The following is a 27179-nucleotide window of genomic DNA, read 5'->3' as shown; positions in this document are numbered from 1 at the left end:
TATTCACGGGGGTCAGTGACTTCTTGTTGGCCCAATGGAAAAAAATACTGACATCCCCCCATCCCCCCAAGCTGGAGAAACTGACCGCTCTATCTGAATGGCTGAGCTCACCAATCAAGTTTCCGATTTGTATTTTCAGTGTGTCATCATACCATGGCATAAAAACTGTCAATGATGTTTATTTAATTGAAAATCAAACATGTATGAAATATGTAGTTTTCTAAATAAAATATGTGTGTGATAGAACAACATCTTTTTACTCTAAAAAAAAATCGGATATCTCAAAAAAGCAAAGAAAAAAGTTGCCAGCATAGGCGAAGGAGAAAAAAAATAATTCTCAGGCAAGCAGGTGGGGAAAAAAACAATGACTCTCCACCAATCTTCCAAGCCCTCCCCAGGATATCAAATGGTCTACCCCTTAGTAGAATTGTTTAATAGTTGTCTATATATAGCTACCTACGTCTTTGATTGGCATCAACTTAAAAAGACATGATAAAAATGTTCTTCCACTCTGTAACGGTGGTGGTACATCTGATGAGAATAATTAAACCAATATATAACACAGAGACCATATGGAATACAACGGAAAACATAACTACCTGAACTAAGCACACACACACGAAAAGAAGTAAGTCGACCTACCCACCTATTCTAAAGTTGAGCGTAATCGGAACCACACAGTTTATTTCATTTATGCCTTATACGGGCTGTGGAGAGATACATGCAAATTAGGTACTAGGTAGAAAGTATGTAGGTTAGGTCGACTTACCCTTGACTATTATAAGTGACTCCGGCCCCTCCCTCTTTAATTGTTGTCAAGTCCCTCGTACCACCATGTTTTCCATATATTAGCTGCAAGCTATTAACGGCAACACATCCGATACTGTGTCCAGGCCTGCGTTCAGACGACACCCTGATCTAGTTACCTCGCTTGTATTCACGACAATTTCGGATCGGAAGTAAACATGAACGCCAGGATATACTACACTGTTTGTGTATGTGTGCTGATGATAGGTAAGATGTTTAAAAAAATGGAATCGGCGATCACAACATTTCATCGGGCTTTGCTGTCTGTGTTTTTATCCTTGTTCGATGATATTGCATATCATTTAGGCCTGGTGAATTATTCACACACGTCAGAATCACGCTGTAAAAGATATATGAATCCTCGATGTCTACTGATCCTTTGGAATATAGGAATGCAGCTACACAATCTATGAAATAATTTGGGCGAAACAGGCTAGGAGATTGTCGTTGATTATGAATGGCAGCCATATTTGTTGTTGTAGTTAAATCTTACAATATATCATAACATTGGAGGTATATGTAGTGACTCCATCAATAGTCTCGCTGTCAGACTCGTGGCTGTCGTCCCTAAGCTTTGAATGCCGAGCGGCGCAGCTGCGTGAAGAGGGATTTGTCACAAGTCCCTCTCTTCTCGCGGCTAAGCCGCTCGGCATACATAAAAAGGTTAGGGACGATAGTCATGAGTCTGGCAGCGAGACTACTCCATTAAGTGCCTACACCCATACTATCAAATGTGAACGTTCTTTTAAGACCCTGACCCTTGACCTTGAGAGTCTTATTCCTCCCAAATTGGGGTTATCTTCATAGCTTTTTGAATCAAATATTTCAAGTGAGGGCGGCCTTTTTTTTCTTCTGTTTCTCATCTCCCGACCGACCCCAATTTGCAGCTCCGACATCAGAAAAAAAACCTTTTTTTATTTCCGACCGACTCGACCCATGAGTTCAACACAGCAAGACTGTAAGGTTCGAACGAACATCAAACGTTCCTCATGGCGTCTTAGACCAGTGTTCTGCCGAGGCCACGACCTTTCGACATTGGCCCCATAAAATTACAAATGACGCAATAATTTTCCCACCTTTTCCCGCTTTGGCGCATTCATTTTACAGCAGACATCAACATTATCTAAGTCCAGGGCCAGGCCCTGACGTCAATCCCACAAGAAGTATACTGACTCCGTAAGGGAAAGTTTTGTTGACACTCATATAAGATACAGTGACAACACACAGTTCTATGGTTAACATAAAAAATGCCACAAAAAGATCAACTTTGATAAACTTAATCTACAAATTGAAACATTAGACTCGAGGGAGTAGGTGAGACGTCGAAATGGACGTCTCTCGTCACATGTTTTGTCTACACGTCACTGTCGCGACCTCTGACCTACTCACTGACTGTGCGAAACACTGAACTTGCTACCGGAAATCGGAACATCTATCTGCCACAGCTCAGAAGCCTTAGTAAACCAAATTTATGGGACAGGTTGTGATTTTCATTTGTTGATGGGTTAGATTAATGGAAACAAAATGAGTACATGTGTATTTTGATTCCGTAAAAGCTGTGTTAGGGGATCGTGTTGCATGATGTTGACAGTGCTAGTGACACATGTGAATGTTGGGCACTGACTGAATCAATGCGTGATCACTGGCTTGGCCATATGGACGGCCGATGCATGTGCGCCCGGTCAGACATGAAGAATGAACTTGTTGTGCAAATCAGAAAATAATTACAGTGGTATTTACAAAGCATCCTAACTTTGACGTTGTTGATAGTTTTAGTTCACGATTTCTGAGTTTCAAGGACACCTTATAATGTCAGCTTCTAGTATCAAGTTTACAGTACTGTAACTAATGCTGTCATTTGATATAGCAGGACCAAATCATGATACACAGATAGTAGATAGTGTTGTTTTTTCTTAACCTCGTCATGAATTTGAAGACGGAATGATATTAAAACACAGCAGTGTACTAACAGTTTTACAAATGAAACAAGTGGTTACGTACAAGATTAGGATTTCTCAAAGTTTTTATTCAATCATATGTTCCCTGTGACTTATATTGAAGTTGTTCTTTGTCCTTGTCTGAAAAAAAGGAATTATAAATTTGAGCACTGCTATTCATTGATATTCAGATTAAAAATTGTGACTACCTGGCTGTCTAATCTTTCTAAACAATATATAATATACTCTGTAGAAATGACTTAAAATTACATAATCTTAATTGCGTTCTTTTTCTAAGGTGTAATGTGTAGTACACAATTGTCAAAAAACAGCTTACTGGGAACTGTTATTGTGAATGGAATTTTTTTATGTTGTTAGGTAATAGTCTATGTGTAATGGAATATCTAAAACCACAGTATCTCTATAGTGGTCTGAGGTAATATATATGATTATAATATACCTCGTGATAATGCTGTGCCATGATTCGCTAGAATCAGTCACGTGATAGGAAAATAGAATGACAGTTCCATCAACTATTACATAGTCACGTGACCACCGCGCGTTCACAGCAGGTCAAAATGGCAGCTTCTGACGATATCGTCTGCCACCGCGAGTTCACAGCATGAGGTATATCATAAAACACATATTGCCTGGCCTATATTCGGGCTATAGCACCCGTTCATTACCCCCTCGTGACTATGAGTTACAAGAATCACATCCTATTTCCCTCGGCCTTCGGCCTCGGGAAATAACATGTGATTCTGGTAACTCACAGTCCCTCGGGTGTAATAAACGGGTGCTATAGCCCGAATATAGGCCAGGCAATATGTGTTCAATATTTCATAGACAATGATAATTGACCCCACTCCCTGTCAAATGCCCCCACGTTTTGCAACCAAGGGGCCTTTGTCCCCACTTGTTGGAAACCTTGGCAGAACACTGCCGTCTACCCCCACCCCCACCCCTTTGTTATGTCGGAGCAGCATGTGTCTTTCATGGCTGAAGTCGTTGAGGTTTGATGAGGGACAGGGCTCGAAATTAATGCCGTCGTGCGGTACATTTTGCTGCAATGTAATAATAGCTCAGAATATTTCTATCATTTTCAAAATTATGTTAAAAATTGGTAAAAGTCATACTGCATTCCTCAAAAGATTACATACTAAAGTTCAAATTGGAAGCTTGAAAAAATTGTTAGCGATGTCAATGCCACTTTGATTAATAGGACGAATGTATTAGTACTCCTGATAAAATCATACAATAGTTCATGGCTACAGATATACACCCATCAGGATTCATCTTCTTACAAAGTTGTTCTACGGACTTGTCAACCTTGCTAAAATGAAGGAAAGAGACCTGTAACAAGGAATTCAATAAAGAGAAGAGAAAAGAAGTTGTAGAGAGACTGACAGGACAGAAAGGACAGAGAATAGAACTGAAAAAATACAGATTTTTTTTCCCTTGCCTCCTTTTTTTTTATTTCGCCCGCCCGGCCCCCGCCTGACTATTCCACTGGAGATGAGAAACAAAAAAAAGGTCACCCTATGAGAACAGAAGGTGAACATGTATGTGGCATAAATATATAATATTCTCTTATTCGTTATTTTGAAGTAAATTGATTGCATCAGATACAACTGGTTGGTTCAGATTAGAATGAAAACACTGCCCTCATAAGTTAGAAAGGATATCACTTGAAGCTTTTGTTTATTCCAGCTGGTGCGTATGCCACATTTCAATCATATGCGATTCGTGTTACACCGAAACAAGAAATGACACCGGGAGATCCGGAAACCAGGCTGTTTTGTGAATATGTGCCTGTTTCAGGTGTCGACACCAATATTAACATGTCATTAACCCTTGAAATTGCCTGGAAGAATAGCAACGGTGTAATACTGGCGTGGAAGACACTTGATATTGATGATGGTTCGACCTCTGTGAGTTCTTCCAGCAACAGGTAATTTAAGTTCAAAGTCAAGTACCGGTTTTGCCAACAAGTTACATATTAGATCTAGTTTGCATATCACTGATGGGATCATCATGTCATAAACAATTCTTCATCTACATATATAGCTGAGAACACCTTCACCAAATTTCAGACTATTCTGACCATGAACCAAATCACATACCTGTGGTGCGATAATCCTTTATTACGTACGTACATACACACACACACCTACCTACCTACCTACCTACCTACCTACCTACCTACATACATACATACATACATACATACATACAGACCTACATACATACATACATAGCCAGACAGACAGACAGACAGACAGACAGACAATTACTTTGCCATGTCCATAGCACGCGTACGACTGAACTTTTATACAGGTGTGCTAAAAGTCTACATTCTCATTGTATACAGATATGAAATTATAGAGAAGGCTACCCTCGTGATTTACAATGTTACACCAAGTGATGTTGGTACTTATACTTGTTCAATTACGACGTCGACAACAGCCGAAGGAGGAAATTCGGGTGAGGTACACCTAGATGTAGAACTTGTCCAGGAGGCCCAGACAACGGACGCCCCCGACACAACAACAGAATATTTCGTTGGTGGCGCTGTAACTGTGTATGTGTCGCGATATATGCTGGTCATGTCTGTGGCTACATTATTACTGGTATCAATGTAATACTGCTACTAACGATCAATGATAGCAGTAGGGTAATAACGCTTACGTTAGTTCTCTGTCTTTTCCCGTTAAAGGGTATGATATGTTCACTTTTCAGTCTTTGTATGTACAACCCATAACACTCAAGTACAGCATTTGCATGGTTTGTCGTTCTGTTTTAATTGTTTTAATCATGAAATAGCTTGATAAGTGTTTACTCATTAGTATGTGTTATAATGTAATAAATCTGTCAACAGTACAATTAAAGAACTTTGTCAATCTTGTGTACTGTTCTTTGCAAAAAAAAATTTAAAAAAAAGGATAACTCAATAACTTGAGTGTAAACATTGAATGTAAACATTGATGTCGCCCTTAGCTAGATATAACCATAGGGACGTGTAGTATTTCGTAGATTGTTGTTTTCCTTGTCTACAGTCTAAGTATGACACCGTTTTGGCTTTAATATCTCCCTACCTCTATGGAAAGAACACTTATTGCATAGAGCATACTTCAAACCTCATGACTATCATAGTGTATATTAGTTTGTTGTACTTTGAATATTATGATTAGTTTCCTGTCATTGTGAATTTGGTATAGAATTAAATTTCAGAACATAGGGACGCGTAGCATTTCTTAGATAGTTTTTTTCATCACTCCAGGAAATATTTTTATTTTTATGTAAACTTTGGAGTCATTTCAGGATTTTATAATCACCTAAATTGTGCGCGATTGCCAAGAAATGCCAAATTGAAACTTTGTTACATTCCTCTTGTTCTCACACTGGACTTTTTATCTAAAGTCCATAAACACTTAGAAGTCATGAATATTCAGTGTTCATCTAATGAATATGTATGCCTGTCAAGTCCCATGATGCAACTGTGGTCCAGTGTGAGAACACTAGAGATGAAATAGCGTTCCAATTGGGAACTTGCAAACCTGCCATGTTGAATGTTGCATCATGGGAAATGTGATAATAAATACTAATCAATTAGTATTGTAAACAATATTGTTACATTGTTTAATCACAAATAGTCGATTAATAGTTACCCTGACTATTGTGGGAGGATTACTTTATCAGTAGCTACTGATTAGGGATTACGATAACCACAGATAATCCCATAGTCCTTTGTATCTGAGCATGCTCAGTCTGGATTGCAAGTTCCCTATTTGGTGTTTCTTTGCAATTATTGTGAACAAATTATGGGATACGAAATCACGAAATGATTGTTTAGAACTCAAAGTTAATGGAAATACCTTGATTTCCTGGAGTGGTGTTCCACATACATTTTTTACACAGTCTTTTAGTCAAAAATGGCGACTGCTAAGTGTAATTTTCAATACTAGGATACAAGTTGTAATTTAAATTTTGCATGTGTTTAGCTATTGAGACTGGAAGACATGTCGGTAAAACTGTCTCGGGCAAAAAATGTATTTTTTTGTAAAATGAAGGTCTATTATCGTGAACTCGAGTCATGTATTATTTTGCCCTCTATTCCAGTCTCTTAGAAAGGGCAAATTATTTTATACAGTCCACAACACGACAAAAAGTAATAACCTTACTTTCGACCAGAAATCAATTTATACTTTTTCGTTTGTCTATTTTTGTATTCAAAGCTTTTTTACTCAGAGAGAAGACGCTATTATCTTTGTAATTTCTATTGTATTTGTCATTGTGTTTCAAAGTTATTCTATTATTTATCCTCTTTTTGTCGAATGATGGGTGGTGGCGCAATTGTTATAAAATAAAATAAATCACAGACAATTAACTTACTTGTCTGTGATTAAATATACAAAGTTGAGTACACGTCATGTTTGCATCGAGTGAATGTTCTCTCTGATTGACATTCTTAACTTAAACAACACATGTATTGCTCTTTCTTTTATTTAACTCGTAATCAACAACTCATGTATACTGAAAAGACATTAGGAATGCAGCTTCTCACACCATCTTCCTACCGTATGGGGGCGGGCTTCTTCGAGATTGTATTCGCCTCCTCTTCACGGGTATGAGTGTAAATGAACGAAAGCATTCACTGACAAGTCAAGATGTATCACTCAGTCTTATTAATGACACTTTGAATTGTATACCCGAACGTGGTCAAGAAAATCTTCTTTAAATTTGACGTTAATCCATATGAATACATTTTTTAACTAAAACGAATGTCATTAATGGGCGTGGTGGTTTGCAGTTTGAAGGAAACATCATTGTAATTGTGGATAACTGAGTTAGTGATGGTTTGCTTGGAATCGATGTAGCTACGGATGAGAGTTTATGCAATATGTTGATCTGTATGCCCATTGGTCAGTAGACATACCGCAATAATTTGACCTAAATTGAACTAAACCATGAATAAATTAATAACGATAATATATAGTAGTTACTAGTATCGCAAACTAACTCTCTCCTTGAAAACGCAGTACAAAGAACGACGCCCATGGTACGGCATTCATTGTGGTTATGAAATGGTGAGCGGAAGCAAATTTGTATTCATCAAAGAACTGAATATTCATTATAAACACCATACACTAAGGTCAACAAAAGGAGTGGTCATGGGTCATGGGCACAAAGCTGTGCGGTTATACGTAATGTCACCTACGTCTTTGATTGGCGTAGACTTGTAAATAAACGTACAATGTATACGTATATGTTATCAGACTCAGGTGTGTGAACCCCAAGAGACATTCATCATAATCCGAGTAAGAACACGTCACGTTATATTGACAGTAGGACCATCACAATCTCACTGTCTCTGACATCTAACCTAATAACTTGTCGTTGATTGCTTTGACATCGGTAGTTCTTCCATCTTGTACACAGACGACAAGTAAACATGGATTTTAAAGGATGTTTCTTGGGATGTTTAGTAAGTGTTTTCATGACAGGTAAGTCGAGATCCTATTTTTAATGACGGCGCTTTTGCACTGGTAATGGTATCGCTGTTGTGGTTTTCCAACTGAGCCAGGACATGTACACTCTTACGAGTAACGATTAGGTATTATTAGAAATGGTTGCCGGTTGTGTAATATGTCTGTATGGGCTGTGGTTCGTATTGTCCATTCAGTAATCAGTACATCGTACCTTGTACCTTGTAGTCTAAATTCACTTCAAAAATGGTCCACCAAGGACAGTATGGCCCAGACACTTGGCTATCTGACGACATACTGGCTTGGCAGTATAGCCCAGAGACTTGGCTATCTGACTTGACATACTGGCTTGACAGTATAGCCCAGAGACTTGGCTATCTGACTTGACATACTGGCTTGACAGTATAGCCCAGAGACTTGGCTATCTGACTTGACATTCTGACTTGACAGTATAGCCCATAGACTTGACTATCTGACGACATACTGGCTTGACAGTAGAGCCCAGAGACTTGGCTATCTGACTTGACATACTGGCTTGACAGTAAAGCCTATAGTCTAGACTTGGATATCTGACTCCGCATATTGATTCAAAATTAGAGCAAGACAGCCAAGTCTCTGAGCTAAGTGACAGATGGACTATGGAGTTATATATCATATGTTGACTTTGCTTTAGAAAGTATATGTAAACTCAGACTTCGTGTAGGTGTAATACCTTGGAACCCCACCCATTGTGACCTTTGACCCAGAGTCGTCGTGTTAAAGAAAGGATTTTAACTCCAGTAAAAGTACAATTCCAACACGTTCACACTCTACAAAAGGTGCACTGTTTAAAACCCGTCTGTCTGAAATTACTTCTAAAAGTTTGCTGCAGTTATTTTGGTTATAAAAAATAACACACACACTGATGAATGTTTGGGTCCCAGACTAGATTGACGGGGAATACCGCTCACCCACTCGAGGTGTCTAATATATGCAAGAATGCTACAAATCGGTGGTGTCTCAGACCACTATAAAGAATAGCGGTCTGAGCTAGTGTGAAGGTCAACAGACAATGTAGAATATTGATTGGTACATTGAGAGAATGTCAGACATGTGATATGGTATTTCAAACAGTTAATTTGCCGGCTGAGTAACCAATTTACCTATTATGCAAATGTTGTTATTTAACACATAACAGTGATTGCGTGTAAATCTGTTAATAATATATGATTGCTATTTCAAGCTGTAAAAAACCACAGTACGCACAATCGTGTCAGGGTGTTTTAAATGTGAAAGGTGCTACAATTACTCGCACGACTAATCTTCAAAGGTATGGTTTAAAAGTCTCACTAACTTGTAATACGTCATGTAAAAAGAATGGAGTGGCAGTAATGAGAGCGTTGACTCACTGGACTTTGCATGAGGGCGCTAGTTTGACAGCTCTTCGGCGATGTTTGCACACTTTCACCATTCATACACGCACGTAGCATATGGCACACGATAATGGAAACGTCAACTGATTTTCTTTATTAGGATGGCATTATTCTTTCGATTCTCATCTTAGAAATTATGGGTTGGTCGTTTAGTAAACAAAAACAAGTGTGTGTGTGTGTGTGTGTGTGTGTGTGTGTGTGTGTGTGTGCAAGAATTGTTGAAGCTTTCAACTCATAGTCATGTAGTACAATAACTGTTAGTTAGTGTGGATGTCTTAGAAATAAGAATGAACGCCAGAAGAATTTGTTTCATACACAGTCCAGCATTTCAATAAAAGGCGATAATTTGACTCTAATACGCGCTTGTGATGAACATCAGTGACGTGTTTTTCTAATCAGGACATAGAGGGCGTCTATTTTAAAGAAGTATTTACTGGATGAAAATAAAGGTCGACGTCTTTGGAGTCATGAGAAATATTGAAATAAAAAGGCCACCCTTAAAATTAAAGCAATCACCAGTTATTTCCACGTGCGAAAATGCTCATGTTCAGTTTTCCCGCCATAAGTGAGACAAATTGTCGTTCTTTCCCAAACAAACATCGAGTTTTGTAGTGACTTTATATATATATATATATTTACATTTCAGTATGTGTACATTCTGCCGACTTTACGATCGATGTAACGACCACAGAAAGGACTCCGTTGGTAGTTGGAGCTGATTTAGCACTACTTTATTGTGACTACACCATTACACCGCAACCGGACGAATCCACCAGCGTATCTGTCGATTGGAATAGGGGTATCAGCTTGATGGCAAGGGTAACTGTTGGTGGTCTAAGCCCAATTGTACAATCCTCGGACCCTGACAAGTAAGCTTAGAATGGTATGGTCCTGAATGACCGCGCTAATTTGTTAAATTTCTATGAACCGAAGAATGACATTTTTTTTGCATGTTGGTAAATTTTGTCAAATTTTAGCTCTATTGAGCAGTAGAATCGTATGTATAGATTTCTTTTTCAATATTTTAGTCATTTAAACCTGCACTAGTTTGTCGACCAGACAAGCAATAATTTATTCACCAAAACTTGTTAAAATACCAATAATTAGACATTGTACATGTTGAATAGAGGACAGTTGTATCCATAAGTAGTACAGTAAAAGGTTGAAACACAGGGAGCTCAGGTTCTGTTAGTTTTGTTTACAAATACAAACAAACAAGTAAACAAACAAACAAACAAACAAAACACAACCACAAACAGACAAGTATGTAAACAAACAAATAAAACAATTAAACCGACAAATGAGTAGATACATACATGCGTAAACAAACCAACGAACAAACAAACACTACCCCCGCATTATAAATCACCCTAGTTACGTGTGCGTATGTGTTTGTTTTTACTTACTTACTTACTTACTTACTTACTTAGACTTACTTACTTACTTACTTACTTACTTACTTACTTACTTACTTACTTACTTACTTACTTACTTACTTGTTTGTTTTTGTTTTGTTTGTATTTGTAAACAAAACTAACTGAGCCTATTGCGGGGTAGTGTTTGTTTGTTCGTTCGTTGGTTTGTTGTTGTTTACTCATGTATGTATCTACTCATTTGTCGGTTTAATTGTTTTTGTTTGTTTTTGTGTGTGTATGTTTGTTTATGTGCGTGTGTGTTTGTTTGTTTATTTACTTGTTTGTTTTGTATTTGTAAACAAAATTAACTGAGCCTGAGCTCCCTGTGGTTGAAATCGTGATTGTATTTGGCCACTGATTTTGAGTGCGGACCCAAAAATCTAATTATCTAACCCATGGCCAGGGCCTATATTTCTGTAAATCTAGACTGTAAGATACGTCTTGTTGTTCAGCCCTACCAGACTTGTAACCCAGAGTGAGTGGTAGCTGATAGCGTGGAACGAATGTCGCATTTACAGACAAATACTGGTTTTATGTATATAAGAGCTCGGTCGAACTCGTTCTATCATTTCCGGTTTCAAAGTGTGACGTCAGCTTTCTCAATTCTTTGACTGGACTTTAGGCCTTCAAGTTTTGACATGGTTTAATTTATATTTATACAGGTACGGCATTATTAATGGTTCCAGCTTAAAAATTTTCAACGTCGACTCAGAGGACGCCGGTACTTATACTTGTCTGGTGACCGTGACACCGACTGGAGGACAAGAGTCTGTGAGAGAATCATCCAACACGGAGTTACGTGTTCTTGATGAAAATGGTAACATTTTGACGACACCAGATCCCGTTGGTGGCGCTGTTTATAACCTAGCGACGAAGAGCATTCTTATCATTGCTGCGACAACGCTATTGCTGATAACAGTTTTCTAGTTCATGCAATGCATGCATTGGATATGGAAGTAGAATGACGTAATGCTACAACTTGTCAAAAACAGGATAAGAATGCATATTGTGTTGGATCTATCAGTAATGGGCAGCAATTCCGGTCCAACATACACGCCAACCCCTGTGGACATTAGATGCACTGCATAATATAATGTATGATGTAGACAACAAACTCTAGAACGTCGAATATGATAACGTTGGTCGCCTTCAGTATAAATAGTCAAGTAAAGGTATTATTTTTAACGCACATTTTGAGGTACGCCCTTCTCTTCCCTTCTCCAATATAGACCGAAAAACAAAACAAAGGGTAATGAATGGATATCGCCACATCTTGCCTGCGATGAAATAGACCATAACAATTTGTGTTACATCCACCCCCCCCCCTCTCTCTCTCTCTCTCTCTCTCTCTCTCTCTCTCTCTCTCTCTCTCTCTCTCTCTCTCTCTCTCTCTCTCTCTCCCTCCCCCCTCTCTCTCTCATCCCATCCATACTGCCAGTCACAGTTTGCCAGCAATTTAAGTCTGTCTGTCTGTCTGTCTGTATGTATGTATGTATGTATGTCTGTCTGTCCGTGTACCCGTTCGTTCGGCTGGCTGGCTGACTACCTGTCTGTCCCCAATGTTCACAAATCCACATTTTCCATGCAAGTTCTCGTCACATTTATGACCAGCAGTCTTGTATATTTCATGCACAAAAATGTTCGATAGATTTATTAAAATAATACTACTTTGAATAAGTAAAGGAAGGCAATTCATTTGCATAAATTATAGTAATTATTATGCTAGCATACTGTAAGACCAAATTAATAGATACATATTGAATAGATCATCAGTGTCCTTATTCTAATAAAAAGTATTTTGATACGAACTGTTCATTTTTGTACATTACAATGTATGTATGTATGTATGTATGTATGTATGTATGTATGTATGTATGTATGTATGTATGTGTGTGTGTGTGTGTGTGTGTATGTATGTATGTATGTATGTATGTATGTATGTATGTATGTATGTATGTACAAATGTATGTATGTATGTATGTATGTATGTATGTATGTATGTATGTATGTATGTATGTATTACACATAAAACCTAGCTATACGTATCTATAATAGGTGTAATTATAAATTAATGTTATTTACCAATGTGCACGTACAAGTTGTAAAACATATCCATCACAAAACATATGTTTAATTTGTGAATGTACTTTAATACCTGTGAGGGCGTAAATAATTACTGTGTAAATAATTCTAACAAACTAATTCGAGAGATAACCATCGGTAATTGTATACATAGTAAATAAACATGTATTCCATAATCACCAACACAAACAGATCATATACAGACAATAGTAGCCCTGTCCTCGTTTGACTCGATTAGAATTTGAATTATATACTGAATTATATACAATTTTTTTTTTAAAAATTGCGAAAATTGTGAAGTCGCTCAAGAATAGTGGATGCGGTAACAAAATAACACCGTTCTTCCAATCTGTAATGGCTGTACATGTGATGGGAAGAAACCAATAACACAGAGACCATATGGAAATAACAGAAAACATAACTACCTGAAATAGACTCATACATATGAAAATTTAAAAAAAAAATACCTACCCCACCTATTCTAAAATTGAGTGTAATCGAAACCACACAATTTTTTTATAAGGCCTGATCCAGATCACTTTAATCCTCGTCAAAGCCATTTTCCGCCCACACTAAAATATCGAGAGATGGATCCAAAATGTTAAGTCTTTGAAATGCGGAAATGCTCTGAGGCTGCTCACCCACCCACACAGATTTATACGACCTTCATCACTGTGTTCTCATCGACCAGTGAATACAATCTACGATTCTACTGAACATGTTCAAGGCCCGTGACTCAAGGACCTACCTCGCCCAATGAACTCGACTTCTCTCTTGAATACAAGGGATTTGCTATCTTGTAAGGCAAGAAACGAAAGAATTGTTTCTGGTTAGGACAGTTTGTATAGTGCGACGACGCGAATTTTTTTTTAATTCTCAACAAACCTGAGACTCAGTCTACTATTTATGTCAGTTACTGTTCTTTTTATTTAGTACTAGTACTTTAAAGCAAGTGTGTATGTGGCGCAGATATCATTTGCTTGTTCATGATTGGCTCTGCAGTTGTCTTCACTGAAGTAGGGAAGGTTATTTTTGTGCCCCCCCCCCCCGGATCAAACACGAAAAAAAGACTGACGCGAGGATATTTAAGTGATGCGCGCGCTGACCAGAAATAGTTCTTATTTTTGGCCTAAGCACATATATTTACACCAAAATGAATATATATGCCCAGAGACAACGTGAAAGTCTTAGAATCTTTGGGTTAGTTGTTAGCCTTTGATCTAATTTTAGGACGAGCGGGAAGGATAGCCCTAGATTATTTTTGTGTGTGATCACGTGACAAAATATGTTTACAACAATGATTACGAGTCTATCAGTGTATAGTACCGCTGCTCCCATAATGCACCATTCAAAATGGTCGGCACATTTGCAAGTTTCCCACTGACTCCAACTTCAAGTCTTGACTACTTCTTAGAATTTAACTTCCAACAAAATTATTGTTTGGTTGAAATTATTTAGAAAAAACAACTGTAAATCAAGTATTTTATATATAAAAGATCTATTCCTTACTTTGTTGTTTCATTTTAGTATTATTTATCAAATGTAGCATGATTTTTGTATCTTTTTCGACTTAACTGTAGTGGTATCAACGAGGGCCTCCAACCACTTGGTGGCGCTGTTAGAATTGCAATTTCGTCAATGTATATAGAACACGTCAGCACCATATTTACGTGTATTGTATCATTAATTGATACGTCACGCACGGTGAAATTGATCACACCCAGACATCATAATCCAAGGATGTTGCCATGGTAACCGATATATCGTATCATTAACGAGTATATTATGCTGGTAGTTTTCACACTTCATATTTTTATCTCATTTTTTGCACTGAAAAAAAATCGGATAAAAAATGATGAAGACTGTGTAAACGATAGATCACACATAGCTAGTTTGATGACATTATATCGTTCTATTATCTCTAGTGTGTTTGTTTGTTTGTTTGTTCTCGGTCATTACATATTTGATAATACTGTACGGTACTGAATAATTCTCCGACAAAATAATTAAATAAGGATGAAAAATTGATTTCGTTATAAATATGAGAGTAGCAAATGATTGATTGCAGTAAATGGTTTGACATGATGAAATACAACGTTCTATTTTCAGCGTTTTGTGTGTTTTTATTTTATTTTCTTCTCTGATCATGGTTTATTTGATAATCCGTACAGCACTGGATAATTTTCCAACAAATTAATTCCCTCATAATGAACCAATTTAATTACTAGGATATTTTTTATCTTTGGTAAATATTAGCTGGAATCGTCAAAATGAGGTCTGTTTATTAAACGGAAAAAAAAGATGAATTGATAGTTGATTAGAATCGCATTTTTAATTTATTGTTTCATTTTGTGTAGGTTGGTATTGTTGCAAAATTAAGCTCACATGGTTGGGCTGCGAGTCATAGCCATACAGACGTCGCAGTTAGGCACAATGGCAGCAAAGAATTCATTAAAATCGCGCATTTTCTGCCTAAATTCACCTCATTGCGTATTTAGTATGTTACGCTCGCTACCATATGATACGGGTTCTATTGTTTCGTTTGAATAACAGCATACTTTCACGTGCTACGTACTGCAAGGTAAAAAGCCTGGTGATACCAATCCGACCGGCTGCCCTAATATCTGATCGGAGACTATTATTAAGCTCTGTGACGTCATCAGAAAGGAATGCATGGAAAATAAATATAGCATTGTGAAGTCTACAACTGTGGTAGTATAAAATTTCAATGATAGGGTCACTGGGGTTCATCCGAACTTTAGTAGAGCCAACTCGATTCTAGCCGAAATATCTCGAAGGAAGACGAATATAGATGACCCGTTGAAAGGATTCGTTGTACCTTGTCAACAAAGATGGCAATTTATTAGTATAAATATTTTTGTGTGTGTGGATAAAGTGGTGATAATGAAAGCCTTTAAGTGTGACGTGAATTAAACTGGGCGAGGCACTGATGTATAATAGCGAAGAGTGAAAGCCGGATTTGTGGGATGCGGTCACCTCTAACAAAGAGGTCACAGATCGTATGCAAATTCACTTGGCGAACAGCTATCGAACACGGTGATAACGCACTAATCAATCGATCGCGGGTACCCCGTTTATTGTTTTGGTTACACGCCAGTAGTTTGTACAGCACAGTCGGGACTGTTTGTTGGCGATAATATCACCAGTTCGGTCGATTTTTATTGAATCGACGTTTTGGAGCGCTCATCGAGAAGCAATATAATAATGGCACTGTTGCTCTATCTGTTAGGTGTATCTTCTCTCCTCATTCTCCATCAAGGTGAGTATGCTCACAACAACAGAATCCTTCCTCATTTTGCATCACCATGGTTACAACATATTTGTGAAGCCTAAACGCTAAAATACAACGTGAAATAATTGTAAATTCTTGTGAACATACCCGACATATTTTTATTCTGACGCTCACTGAATAAGGGTAGGGTTTTTGGGATATATATTCTCACCTACAGGCTGCTGCCCTACAGAGGTCATCGTCGATTTATATTTAAATCTAAGTCATTGTGTCCGATCAGTGGAGGGGTTGTTCTTGGAGTGAATGGCTTACGAACCGAAGGTCGCATGTTTTTTGTTGAAATGTCAATGCAATGAATGCATTGTTTGGTGTCTGTAAGTGGGCACACGGCACCGAGTGTACAGTCACAAAAAAAAGCACTTCGGTAGACATATTTTTAGATATCAGCTGCTGTAGTGCACAGCGAGACAGGGAGAGTCCGCTTAGAAGATAATGATCATGTTAAAGTCTCGTTTTATTCACGTTTTATTCACGTTTTATTGATTAATTCCATTCATTTGAATGAGTATAGTTTTGGATGGGTCACAAATACTTTAAGTGTGAGTAAGGCAGGTGTTGTAAACAAGTTGAGCTTACAGTACACGATTTGTGGTATGCACTAGAATAATACAAACATGGAAGTTGTGCTTTTGAGTCAGCTACAAAAACAACAACCGTCGATCGTGACTTCAGCAACATCGATTTCTCCAATTTTAAAGTATCATACAAGATCACTCATCTAAGCTTCAGCTCCTAAAATTGGAGCAAACAAACAAACAAACATTTACAAACAAACAAACAAACAAACAAACAAACAAACAAACAAAAACTATTAATTTAAAAAAAAATGCGATTTGTATAATTGAAAGACATACAGGGTAGTAGTTTAGTATATTTATATACATATTTATTTGCCAGGAGTCAAAAAGAAAACAAAATTGACATATCAAGTGAGGAAAATTAATTAGTTAAGTAAATACATCAGCAATGAAAAGTGAATAAAAATAACTTTAAACTCATGGCTGGAAGACAAAAATAGCTTGTTCAAACTAGTCGGGTTTGTAGACCAAGGTCATTTGGTACAAAGCTACATAATAACGAAGAATACATAATTCCATAATTCATAGCAAAATAAATAAATAAATTCCAAAATACAACAAAAGAAAAACTAATTACAACATAGACCCTGGGTGGAGGGTCTATGTTTTCGGATTACAACAACAAATATTGTTAATCCATAAATTAGTATAAATGATTATAATTTATTAAACAGTACAGTTATAAACTGTTCTAAGCTGACAACAATAAACCTATATCGGACATATTTCTGTAACCGTATTGTTGAGTAAGATGGTCATGTTACTAACTAACTTAATGCGTTAAGCGTTACTAACGTCACCTCATAAATACGATTTGTGGCATTATATTGTTGGTAACCACAAATAATCAATTCATAGTCACCCTGACCATTGTGGGACGTTTATCTCATCGCCCCAGCCTGAGATAAGTTATTACGATAACTACAGACAATTCCATAGTCATTTGCGACTGAGCATGCTCAGTCTGGATTGCAAGTTTCTTATTGCTATAAGCGCTACAAAGGGACATTTTGTAAAAAAAAAATTAAAAAAAAGGCAACAACATCAATTCACCTCAGTTTAACCTTTACAATAGGTTTTACAATACCCCACACCTGTATGCCTAATGGAACCAAAAATAAACAAACCTTGCACTAATTATTCACACACACAAAAAAACGTTTGGAAGGTGAACAGACTAAAAATATAAACCTTTTTTTGGTAACCTTATTGTAGAGTTGTTTGTTCGTCCTTTATTCACTCGTGAAATAATGTAAATAAACACGTGCACTACAATGTAATTCAGTGATGGCTGGTTCAGTAATCACTTGATTAATGATAGCCTGTAGTGCCTCATTTGAATACAATATTGTTGTCAGATAATGTGATAACAGAACAATGGCTATAATCTATTGTTAATTTCATTGCTAAACATTCATTATCCATCAACGCATGCGCAGAGATATTTACATAATTCGTACGTTTCATGATTACGATAATATCAAATTATGAATATATATCAGTAACCGTATTTAGATATTAAGATAATATAACATTCCACCGTTTTTGATAAAAAAAGATATGTGACTTATAATCATCGCAGGTGCCACCATCTATAGTTATAACCAATGAAAAAGTCAACATCTAATAGTGACACTGACTTTGAATTATACAAGTGTAGATAACTGTTTCTACAACACTAGCACTTTCGTTTATAATTCATAACTAAAGTGTTCAGTATAAATATGAGTTGTGTCAAGTCTGTTCTTCATATGTGGAAACGATGCGAGGCATGATGTATTGTATTGTGTCGTGTTGTGTTGTGTTGTGTTGTGGTGTTGTGTTGTGTTGTGCTGTGTTGTGTTGTGTTGTGTTGTGGTGTTGTGTTGTGTTGTGTTGTGTTGTGTCGTGTTGTGTTGTGTCCCCCTGGCTGGTGTGGTCAGGTGTGTGTGTGTGTGTGTGTGTGTGTGTGTGTGTGTGTGCGTGTGTGTGTGTGCGTGATGAAATGAAGTGGTTCAACCGTGTTTTTTACGCGACATGGTAACCTGAGAGTGATTGCAAAACAATACCCGGATGATGACGTAGAGACTACTAGTAATGCATAACAAACTTAAAATACTTCAAGATTATGAGACGAAAAAATCCCAGAGGACTGGTGCAAGTCAAGGAGGGGGGGGGGGGCAGCTAACAATTGAAGTGAATAAGCCTAGGAGAAGGAGGGCAGACAGCAAGACAGAGACAAACTAAAACAAATCTGAGATGGGGAGATGGGATGGGGAGGGGAGGAGGGTGGAGGAATATATAACAATATAATAGATAGACTTGAGATGGGTAGGAGGGAAAGAGGTGTGGAAATAGAAGAACGGGTCTAGAGGAGAAGGATAGAAAAACGAGAAGGACTGAAATAGGATAAGTATGAAGGCAAGAATGTTGGGCAACGGGAAAAATAGATCAACAAACATACTAGATAGGGAGAAGAGAGGAGGCAAAATGAGAGAGAGAGAGAGAGAGAGAGAGAGAGAGAGAGAGAGAGAGAGAGAGAGAGAGAGAGAGAGAGAGAGAGAGAGAGAGAGAGAGAGAGAGAGAGAGAGAGAGAGAGAGAGAGCAATGTCATTATGTTATACTTACTCCGTTCTTCGTTTGACAAACAGGTTCCTACTTGTGTGATGGACTACGAGTTATAGCAGATCCTGAACATACTGCCATCATCGGTGAAGACACCTCACTTTACTGCAGCTATCGGGATGAGCCTCAAGGGGCTGGATTTAATATACTTATTGACTGGGCAAAGAATGTGTCGGACGCAGCCGATGGATGGCAAGTCATAGCCAGTGGGGTATCAGGAGATACGATGATGCCGCCCTCTACGTCTGATCCTACAAAGTAAGTTTGTCCGGCAATCACATACTGTACTACAAATGAAAACTGATGGCCTTTCGTAAGTTTCCAATTCTTGTTGACTAATTGAGTAGCGAACCAGTATTCCGAGCCTCCAGTAATTATACTGATATTGTTACTGGATGAGTTTCCACTAGGAGGCCACAGTTGGTCCACAAAATAATGTTTTGATGTCATTAGTTATTGCTTCGTTAAATAAGATTGATTGCATTTTTTTCCTATAAAAAGTGATCTGTATATAAATTTGGTAAGCACTGCCACAGGTATATATTACAATTATTAGTCTGTGTACCGATTTCGCCTTCTTTGTTTAATTTTGCTTTCAAATAGAAAAACAAAGTAAAAAATAAAGTTTCTTTATTAAAGCGAAAAGAAAATATTTGTGTGTTTCCGATAACATGGCCCCAGAAAATAGGGTAGGTAGGTCGGGATTTGATTTGATTTATTTTATTTTATTTTATTTTATTTTATTTTATTTTATTTTATTTTATTTTATTTTATTTTATTTTATTTTATTTTATTTTATTTTATTTTATTTTATTTTATTTGATTTGATTTGATTTGATTTGATTTGATTTGATTTGATTTTTATTTATTTTATCTTTTTAATTGTTTTTAGTTTTGAAAAATGTTGCTTCGACCCCAAAAAACCAAACTAAATATCGGTCAGATCGAATACCCCTTCTGGGATAGTTTGATGAAATATGTACAGACATCACTGGGGAAATAAAACAGACATGCATGAAGGTCAAGAAGACAAAGAATTTCTAATTTAAGAAAAAAAAATGTTTACATATTTCTTTGTCGGAGGTTTAAACTAGGTTCGGTCGAGTTATCGGACACACACAGTTGTATTTTAATTAGACTTAATAAAAAATTCAATTTCTCACCAACTTGCCATGGTCATTTTAAGTAGAGCGCCACCAGGCCAGCCAAGATTGCCATAATTGTGCAATACGTTAAGCTGCCAACATAATAATATCTTAGTATATTTTCACTACATTTTGTATTTCAGGTACAATGCAACACAACAATATCTGTATATTTTTAACGTAAACGGAGAAGATAGTGGTACATACAAGTGTACAATGAAAATGTCTACTGATAACATTCCACAAGTTGAAGGCACAGCAACCATGGAACTAAAAGTAGAAGCCAAAAGTGAATCAACATCGCCCCCTACGGTAAAAGACAATTTAGCCGTTCCTGTCACTTCAAATATTAGTCTCTTGTTCGTACTTTCCTGCATAGTTCTAATTCTGCTGTCGTAATGTGAACGTAGCTGACGATATCGACATCTGGCGTGGTCCCAGTATAATATGACCGTTGGTGGCTCCCTTCACTTGTCTTTGGTGGCGCTGTCTTTGAGGAACGAGAATGGCTATTTTTCCAAGACTATCCCATGTTTCTGTCGTGAAAAACTATGGAGTTATAGCAATGACCATGACGGTGTGAGATTTGAAAGAGGAAGGCAAAAAAAGCTGTTTTAGGTGGAGTAATGTTATACAGACTCGTGACGGGAAAGGTAACAACGGCAGGTTTTACTTCTCTTCTTCAACGGGCGGAAGGAAAGGGGTGGGATGAGTATGCAACAAATATGCGATTTCATTTACTTACGATAATTTTTATGTTATACTTGCTTTTTTAATTATTAGATAAAATTTTGGAAGAAGGGGCAGAAAGTAAGCTTTCATTTTGAAATGCACATATTTAAAAAAGGCAACAACACAAAACGAGGAAATTGTGTTACTGTTAACATGTTTAAACGATTCTCCGTTGAGGGTACGGGTGCACACACTCTCTCTATGTATGGGGGGGGGGGGGTGAGTTTTCCAAATTTTGTTCCATGACAGGGAAACGTTCACGTCTAAATTTACCGGCAGTTTCTTAGAAAGTATATTTTCTCGTCTAGACACAAAAAATATGTGATGGGAAAACGAGATTTCAACTCGCCCTCGCAGGAAGTCGCCTCCGAAGCAGTGCATCATAGGGAGTACTTCACATCCAACATTGCAGGCTGAACAATTCGGGTACCTTCACTATAGATTATCACTTCTCAAGCGACTGATATAATTATATTAATTACAACAAACAGGCTTCATAAGCCCATTTTTTTATATGTTTGGGGTAAATGTACTCTATGACTTCCGTCGTCGCGGGGTTATTTGGAATCTCGTTTAATTTCCCCATACTCTCGTTTGGGTGGTTCTCGTAGGCAGAGCCCCCAGCGGCGAGAGGCTGGGTAACCGAGACTATTGTTTGCTGGTTTGTTGAGCATATGCGAAAGCGTTCCAGTCCATTCATAGTATTTGTTTGTCAACAAAATATAATATTTGGATAGGGTAATAGGATCATTCGGCAATCATGCATGCTTCATCTTGTAAGGCGACATAAATGAAAATAACAACAAAATCATTTTTAAGACTCGAAATACGACGACAGGGTTAGAGTGAACGCCGGTTTTAGCTTAATTTAGATTCCAGGTGAATTTTACCTTAGGAATATAACTAAAGAATTGTTTTTATTAAATAGAAATTTTCAGCTTTATAAATTCGAAATGTTACTCATACACGACTGCTATAAACAGAATAACATTTGAGATAATATTTTAGTACCCCACCTTCAATTTAATTTTTAATTTTTGTCCTTCAATATACAGACAACTGATTTCATAATATACATTCAATAGTTTGCAAACGTTGCGTACATTTTCGCTCCATATTTGAGTAGTTATATTCTTAATTATGTTAAGCTTTGTAAGTTGCTACAAATCGATGCTTTTAGAGGATTTTAAGTGGCCATATGGATGAGATATATTTTGTACAATTTTATCATGGCTTCCTACTTAAAAATCCGAGTCCTTGTAACTCAATAAATTGCAAAAGATTAATAAAATGTTAAATGTTTGTTATTGTACCAACAATAACAAAACTTTTGACACATGATTTAGCTTTTTTTGCAATGTATTGAGTTACAAACGCAGACTTAGTCTATGTTGTTCTATTTTTCAAGTCGGAAGCCATGATAAAATTTCATTAATTAAAAAATCTAAATTATATTATACCAGTATATTGATGGTGCAAATCAAGAGATCTGATTGGTCTAGACATCGAACGAGCGCGTCTAAAATGAGCGATAATGCACAGTTGGCACGCATCCAAGTTTTGATGTTTACTGTTCGTCTACGAACGTTGCAATTCGTGCAGGGATGCGATGGGGGCGCAAATGAAACCAGAAACCATTGCGTTTTATCTTGTTTCCGATATTTTCAATATACTGGTATGAATATAATAGCGATAAACCACCCCTGGGAATGGTATACCACTCGGTTTTGACCAGTGAACTCAATATATGCACTCGCTATCGCTCGTGCATATATTTCGTTCACTGGACAAAACCGAGTGGTATACCATTCCCTGAGGGTGGTTTATTGCTTAAGTAAATACCCAATCTTCATCCATATGACCACTTTAGGATGTCATGTCCTGCCCAATCATTGTACAAATGAAATAGTTTCATCGATATTTTCAGTATAATTATACGTTTTTATCAAAATATTCATTTGTAAGTCCTGAATGTCGGGTTCGAGTTCAGTCGATACCAAGTTATTGTTGCCTAGTATGTTTTAGTAAACATAATACTCCAGTTACCGTTGATAAGCATAAAAATAATACCAGCAAAATTTGAAAAATAAGCTTGTACCATTTCACGATTTCTCTGACGAAAACGAAATTGGACATTATTATTCGAGACTTTGATATAAATGGCGTCGTGGCAAATATTATGCCGTAGAGAATGACATATACAGACAATATTTATGAAAATATACATGTCATGCAGTCAAAAAATCAAACAAACAAACAAACAAACAAACAAACAAACAAACAAGCATTCATGCATACATACGTACATACATGCATGCATACACACATACATACACACATACATACATACATACATACATACATACATACATACATATACATACATACATACATACATACATACATACATACATACATACATACAAAACAAAACAAACAAACAAACAAACACACACACACACAAATACCCACCATATATAACTCAAAAGACTCCCTAATTGTACACTATGTATGAAGTTAGACCTTTGTTTTTTCCAGATATTCTAGATTTTGTAGATATTCACTTTTTTTAAAGTCGTTATAAAGGAGAGGAAAACAGAGCGAGTACACTTTGTTCAAAAGACTTAGTATGCTATATAGGAATACAACGATGTATTTTATGTAGACTTTGACATATCAAAATGTATAACTCGAAATTCAACAGTCGCTACACGTTTTATCTTCTCAATCAGGGGTAGCCATTTTCACTAGTATAGATTTTCAAGTTTCAATCTTTTACCAGATTTCCTACTTCATTTTTTTTTAAATTTTGCAATTTTAAAAGTGGCTATGAAGATGACCGTTTTAACCATGAATATCCATTCTTTAGAGGATAATATGGTTGTCTACTTGTGACCTGGTTGTTATTTTGCCTGGAAACTTTGCAGGAAATATTGATAAGTTATTTGTCATGTTTTTATTAAACATTTACTATTATTGTTGTATGCCTTTTGTTGCTCCAACCTAATGCAATAAAGTTACAGTAAAAACCCGGCCTCGTACTATGTTACTTTATTTGTAGTGTGGGGACGAGGATGGGTATGACTCTAGATTAAACGAGTATGTATGGTAGAGAGAGAGAGAGAGACAGACATACAGAGAGAGACAGACAGATAGACAGAGAGAGAGACAGACAGAGACAGACAGACCGAGAGAGAGAGAGAGAGACAGACCGAGAGACAGAGAGAGAGACAGAGAGGGGGGAAGAGACAGAGACAGACAGACTGGGAGAGAGAGAAAGAGGGAGAGGGGGAGGGAGGGAGAGGGAGAGACATAAATTAACAATCAGGAACACTATCATGGCTTTATACTGCTAAGTTTCATACTATTATCATTTACCGGACATATACAGTATCTAGTATCGTTAGTAATAGTATGTAATAATTGTACTTGTTACACCACTCTACAAATATCTAAATAAACGGACTTAGAAAAGGAATGGGTACAGGAAAAAGAAGAGCAGTTCAGACAAGGTTACATCATTGTCAAAATGATTAGTTCTTCCACCTTTATCCAAACACACTATCATCAAAATTACCAAAACAGTGTTTTCTATTATAGCCTTACCAGTACGCGATTCTATAAGAATCACTGACATACCCATAAATGACGCCCTCTATCGACAGATTGTGTTTTCAAAAATAGCTCAATACGATTGTTTTATTACATGATTGTCGTTATCTTTGATATCACCATTAAATATGTCTGTAAAAACTCAAATATGAGTATATCACAATTCACCTAAAGAGCTTGCAAAAGTACAGTTCAAAGTTCAAAATTAAATGAAGGCCAAAGGACACAGAAGTTTGAAAGTTGATAGCTGTCAGTGTACGTAGAATAACTCATACCATAATAATTATAATCTTGCGTATGTGAGAAAATAGTGTAGTCTTGGAAAATGTGCATTACAAAAGAATAAATTCGGGTTAATTTGTCCCATTTTCTTACTAAAAAAGAATGGAATCCACTACGTGTGCCTACTATGTACAATATAATGATATATATACATGCAGAATAGTTCACCTGTCATGCTGGCAGGACCGTGACGCAACCATTTCACAACCCAACATAATTAACCAATATGGCGTACAAAGTGTTGTCTTTGTATTACATTTCTATTAATTTCATAGCTTTTCATTGAAAACTGTTGTCATCAAATGGATAGCTAGGATCATTTTTATCACCCTGGTCTAAAATAAATACAAATTTGTCCAAAATTTACAGAGTCTGAAAAAAATATGAATTTGGTTCAGCTTTTTTTGGCGGGAAATGACGTCATACCAAGAGGTTCCGATAAGCATGAACTTTCAACTCAAGTGTCATAAATCTAATAACGAGTGGAAATAAAATCGTAGAGCAAGCTCAAATTTCAACTACCACAGTCCAATTCAACTTTTTTTCAGTTTAACTTTACGTATTATCAGGAACATTGTCTTATATAGCAAAAGAGTTAACTCATCATGGTCATCAACATTTATAAATTTCGTCTCAGTAGTAATGTCTGTTTTGATAAATTCCTGAATAGACAAAGTGGAACTTCATATACATACTATATTGTTACAAAAACAACAACAAAACAAACCGACTGTAAATGAAAGAAAATGGCGTCTGCTAAATACATGAGGTCAGAGGTCATTAATATGACGTGGATAGAAAAATAGCAATTAAACTGAGGCAAACAACTCCAAATCTCGTGGCTTCTTGTTGTATAGCGCCACCATTGTCATCAACTACAACACCAGCACGAGGTTGAGTCGTCGGTGTTATACGCTCTCCCTGTGCATTGGTGACTATACGCTGGGTAACTGTTTTAGGTGTTGTCACAGGCATTACACTCAGCCGCGTGGTGGCGCTCTTCGTTACGGATGACCATCCGGGGATTGTGAGAGCGACAAGGCACGTGTAGGTATCGTCATCTTCAAGGTCAACGTTATTTATACTCAGTGAAGCTTCATTCACAATCGTGTACCTGGGAATTAATGAAAATCAGAACAGATAGTCAGTGAATCGTTCTTTCGTATATTTCAAATCGGAGCACCAAGAAAGCTTTTAAAGGCCCTGTGATGTCACAGGCTCCGGATTGGGAGTAAAAGCTAAGTATGATGGCAACCGATTTTTTGCCAAAACTAAACAGTTTAGTAATAATTATTTCATGTACCACGAACCAAGGATTCACGTTTCGCATGTTCAGGTTGGCATGCTTTGTCAATATAAACTGTCAGAAGGCGAAATATTGCTCGTAAATATTCGAACCTTTGGTCATGGTACAATATGCAATAACTACATATTATTAAAATGTGTTATGATGGATTTGTTTAAGGGTATAGCAAAAGTTGATTTAGGACACAAGCATGATCCCGCGTGTAATCCTTATAAAGATAACAGTAATGCGATGACCCGGGATTGAAACATAGCCCTTTAAGTTATTATAAAATCAGAAAACTTATAACCAAGGTTTCAAACCTATAATGATCTCGTTTAAAGTATTGTCTTAGGCCTAAAAAAATTCTATGGTTCCGATTATGCTCAATTTTAGAATAGGTTAAGTAGGTATATTTTTTTTCATGTGGGAGTCTCATAGTAGTTCAGGTAGTTATATTTTCCGTTGTTTTCCATATAGTCTCTGTGT

At 36.9% G+C, this 27179-nt stretch overlaps 4 protein-coding genes across 4 annotated transcripts in view; 3 read left to right on the top strand and 1 right to left on the bottom strand.

Annotated features, from left to right (window-relative positions):
* The first annotated feature begins 828 nt into the window (after nt 1-828).
* LOC144440253 (uncharacterized) lies at nt 829-7098 on the top strand. Its single transcript, XM_078129588.1, has 3 exons — nt 829-1014; nt 4455-4695; nt 5116-7098. Exons 1-3 carry the CDS (start codon nt 966-968, stop codon nt 5384-5386), a joined length of 561 nt encoding a protein of 186 aa, XP_077985714.1. The 5' UTR covers nt 829-965; the 3' UTR covers nt 5387-7098.
* Nucleotides 7099-8038: 940 nt separating this feature from the next.
* On the top strand, nt 8039-12376 carry LOC144440363 (uncharacterized). The gene is made up of 3 exons (XM_078129732.1): nt 8039-8248; nt 10289-10511; nt 11720-12376. Exons 1-3 carry the CDS (start codon nt 8197-8199, stop codon nt 11982-11984), a joined length of 540 nt encoding a protein of 179 aa, XP_077985858.1. The 5' UTR covers nt 8039-8196; the 3' UTR covers nt 11985-12376.
* A 3671-nt stretch (nt 12377-16047) lies between these two features.
* On the top strand, nt 16048-23818 carry LOC144440139 (uncharacterized). Its single transcript, XM_078129407.1, has 3 exons — nt 16048-16419; nt 19661-19892; nt 20923-23818. The coding sequence occupies exons 1-3, from the start codon at nt 16365-16367 to the stop codon at nt 21176-21178; spliced, it is 543 nt and encodes a 180-aa protein (XP_077985533.1). The 5' UTR covers nt 16048-16364; the 3' UTR covers nt 21179-23818.
* Nucleotides 23819-25172: 1354 nt separating this feature from the next.
* Nucleotides 25173-27179, bottom strand: part of LOC144440098 (uncharacterized) — a 9571-nt gene continuing 7564 nt past the window's right edge. The window contains exon 4 of the mRNA XM_078129361.1: nt 25173-26519. Within this exon, the coding sequence (XP_077985487.1) occupies nt 26186-26519 (334 nt within the window). The 3' untranslated portion in view covers nt 25173-26185. The remainder of the gene's footprint in view (nt 26520-27179) is intronic.

This window comes from Glandiceps talaboti, chromosome 9 (assembly GCF_964340395.1).
Source record: "Glandiceps talaboti chromosome 9, keGlaTala1.1, whole genome shotgun sequence".
In the NCBI taxonomy this organism is placed as follows: Eukaryota; Metazoa; Hemichordata; class Enteropneusta; family Spengelidae; genus Glandiceps; species Glandiceps talaboti.
Note: the sequence above shows the minus strand (reverse complement) of the source record. Positions and strands in the feature narration are given on the sequence as shown.

What these genes read in the sequence shown, in the direction of transcription:
- LOC144440363 (XM_078129732.1), top strand. Translation starts at nt 8,197, where the DNA reads ATGGATTTTAAAGGATGTTTCTTGGGATGTTTAGTAAGTGTTTTCATG. An exon ending in AGTAAGTGTTTTCATGACAG is followed by an intron (nt 8,249 to 10,288) that starts GTAAGTCGAGAT and finishes TTTACATTTCAG; the next exon opens with TATGTGTACATTCTGCCGAC. An exon ending in CAATCCTCGGACCCTGACAA is followed by an intron (nt 10,512 to 11,719) that starts GTAAGCTTAGAA and finishes ATATTTATACAG; the next exon opens with GTACGGCATTATTAATGGTT.
- LOC144440139 (XM_078129407.1), top strand. Translation starts at nt 16,365, where the DNA reads ATGGCACTGTTGCTCTATCTGTTAGGTGTATCTTCTCTCCTCATTCTC. An exon ending in TCTCCTCATTCTCCATCAAG is followed by an intron (nt 16,420 to 19,660) that starts GTGAGTATGCTC and finishes TTTGACAAACAG; the next exon opens with GTTCCTACTTGTGTGATGGA. An exon ending in TCTACGTCTGATCCTACAAA is followed by an intron (nt 19,893 to 20,922) that starts GTAAGTTTGTCC and finishes TTTGTATTTCAG; the next exon opens with GTACAATGCAACACAACAAT.
- LOC144440253 (XM_078129588.1), top strand. Translation starts at nt 966, where the DNA reads ATGAACGCCAGGATATACTACACTGTTTGTGTATGTGTGCTGATGATA. An exon ending in TGTATGTGTGCTGATGATAG is followed by an intron (nt 1,015 to 4,454) that starts GTAAGATGTTTA and finishes TGTTTATTCCAG; the next exon opens with CTGGTGCGTATGCCACATTT. An exon ending in GTGAGTTCTTCCAGCAACAG is followed by an intron (nt 4,696 to 5,115) that starts GTAATTTAAGTT and finishes CATTGTATACAG; the next exon opens with ATATGAAATTATAGAGAAGG.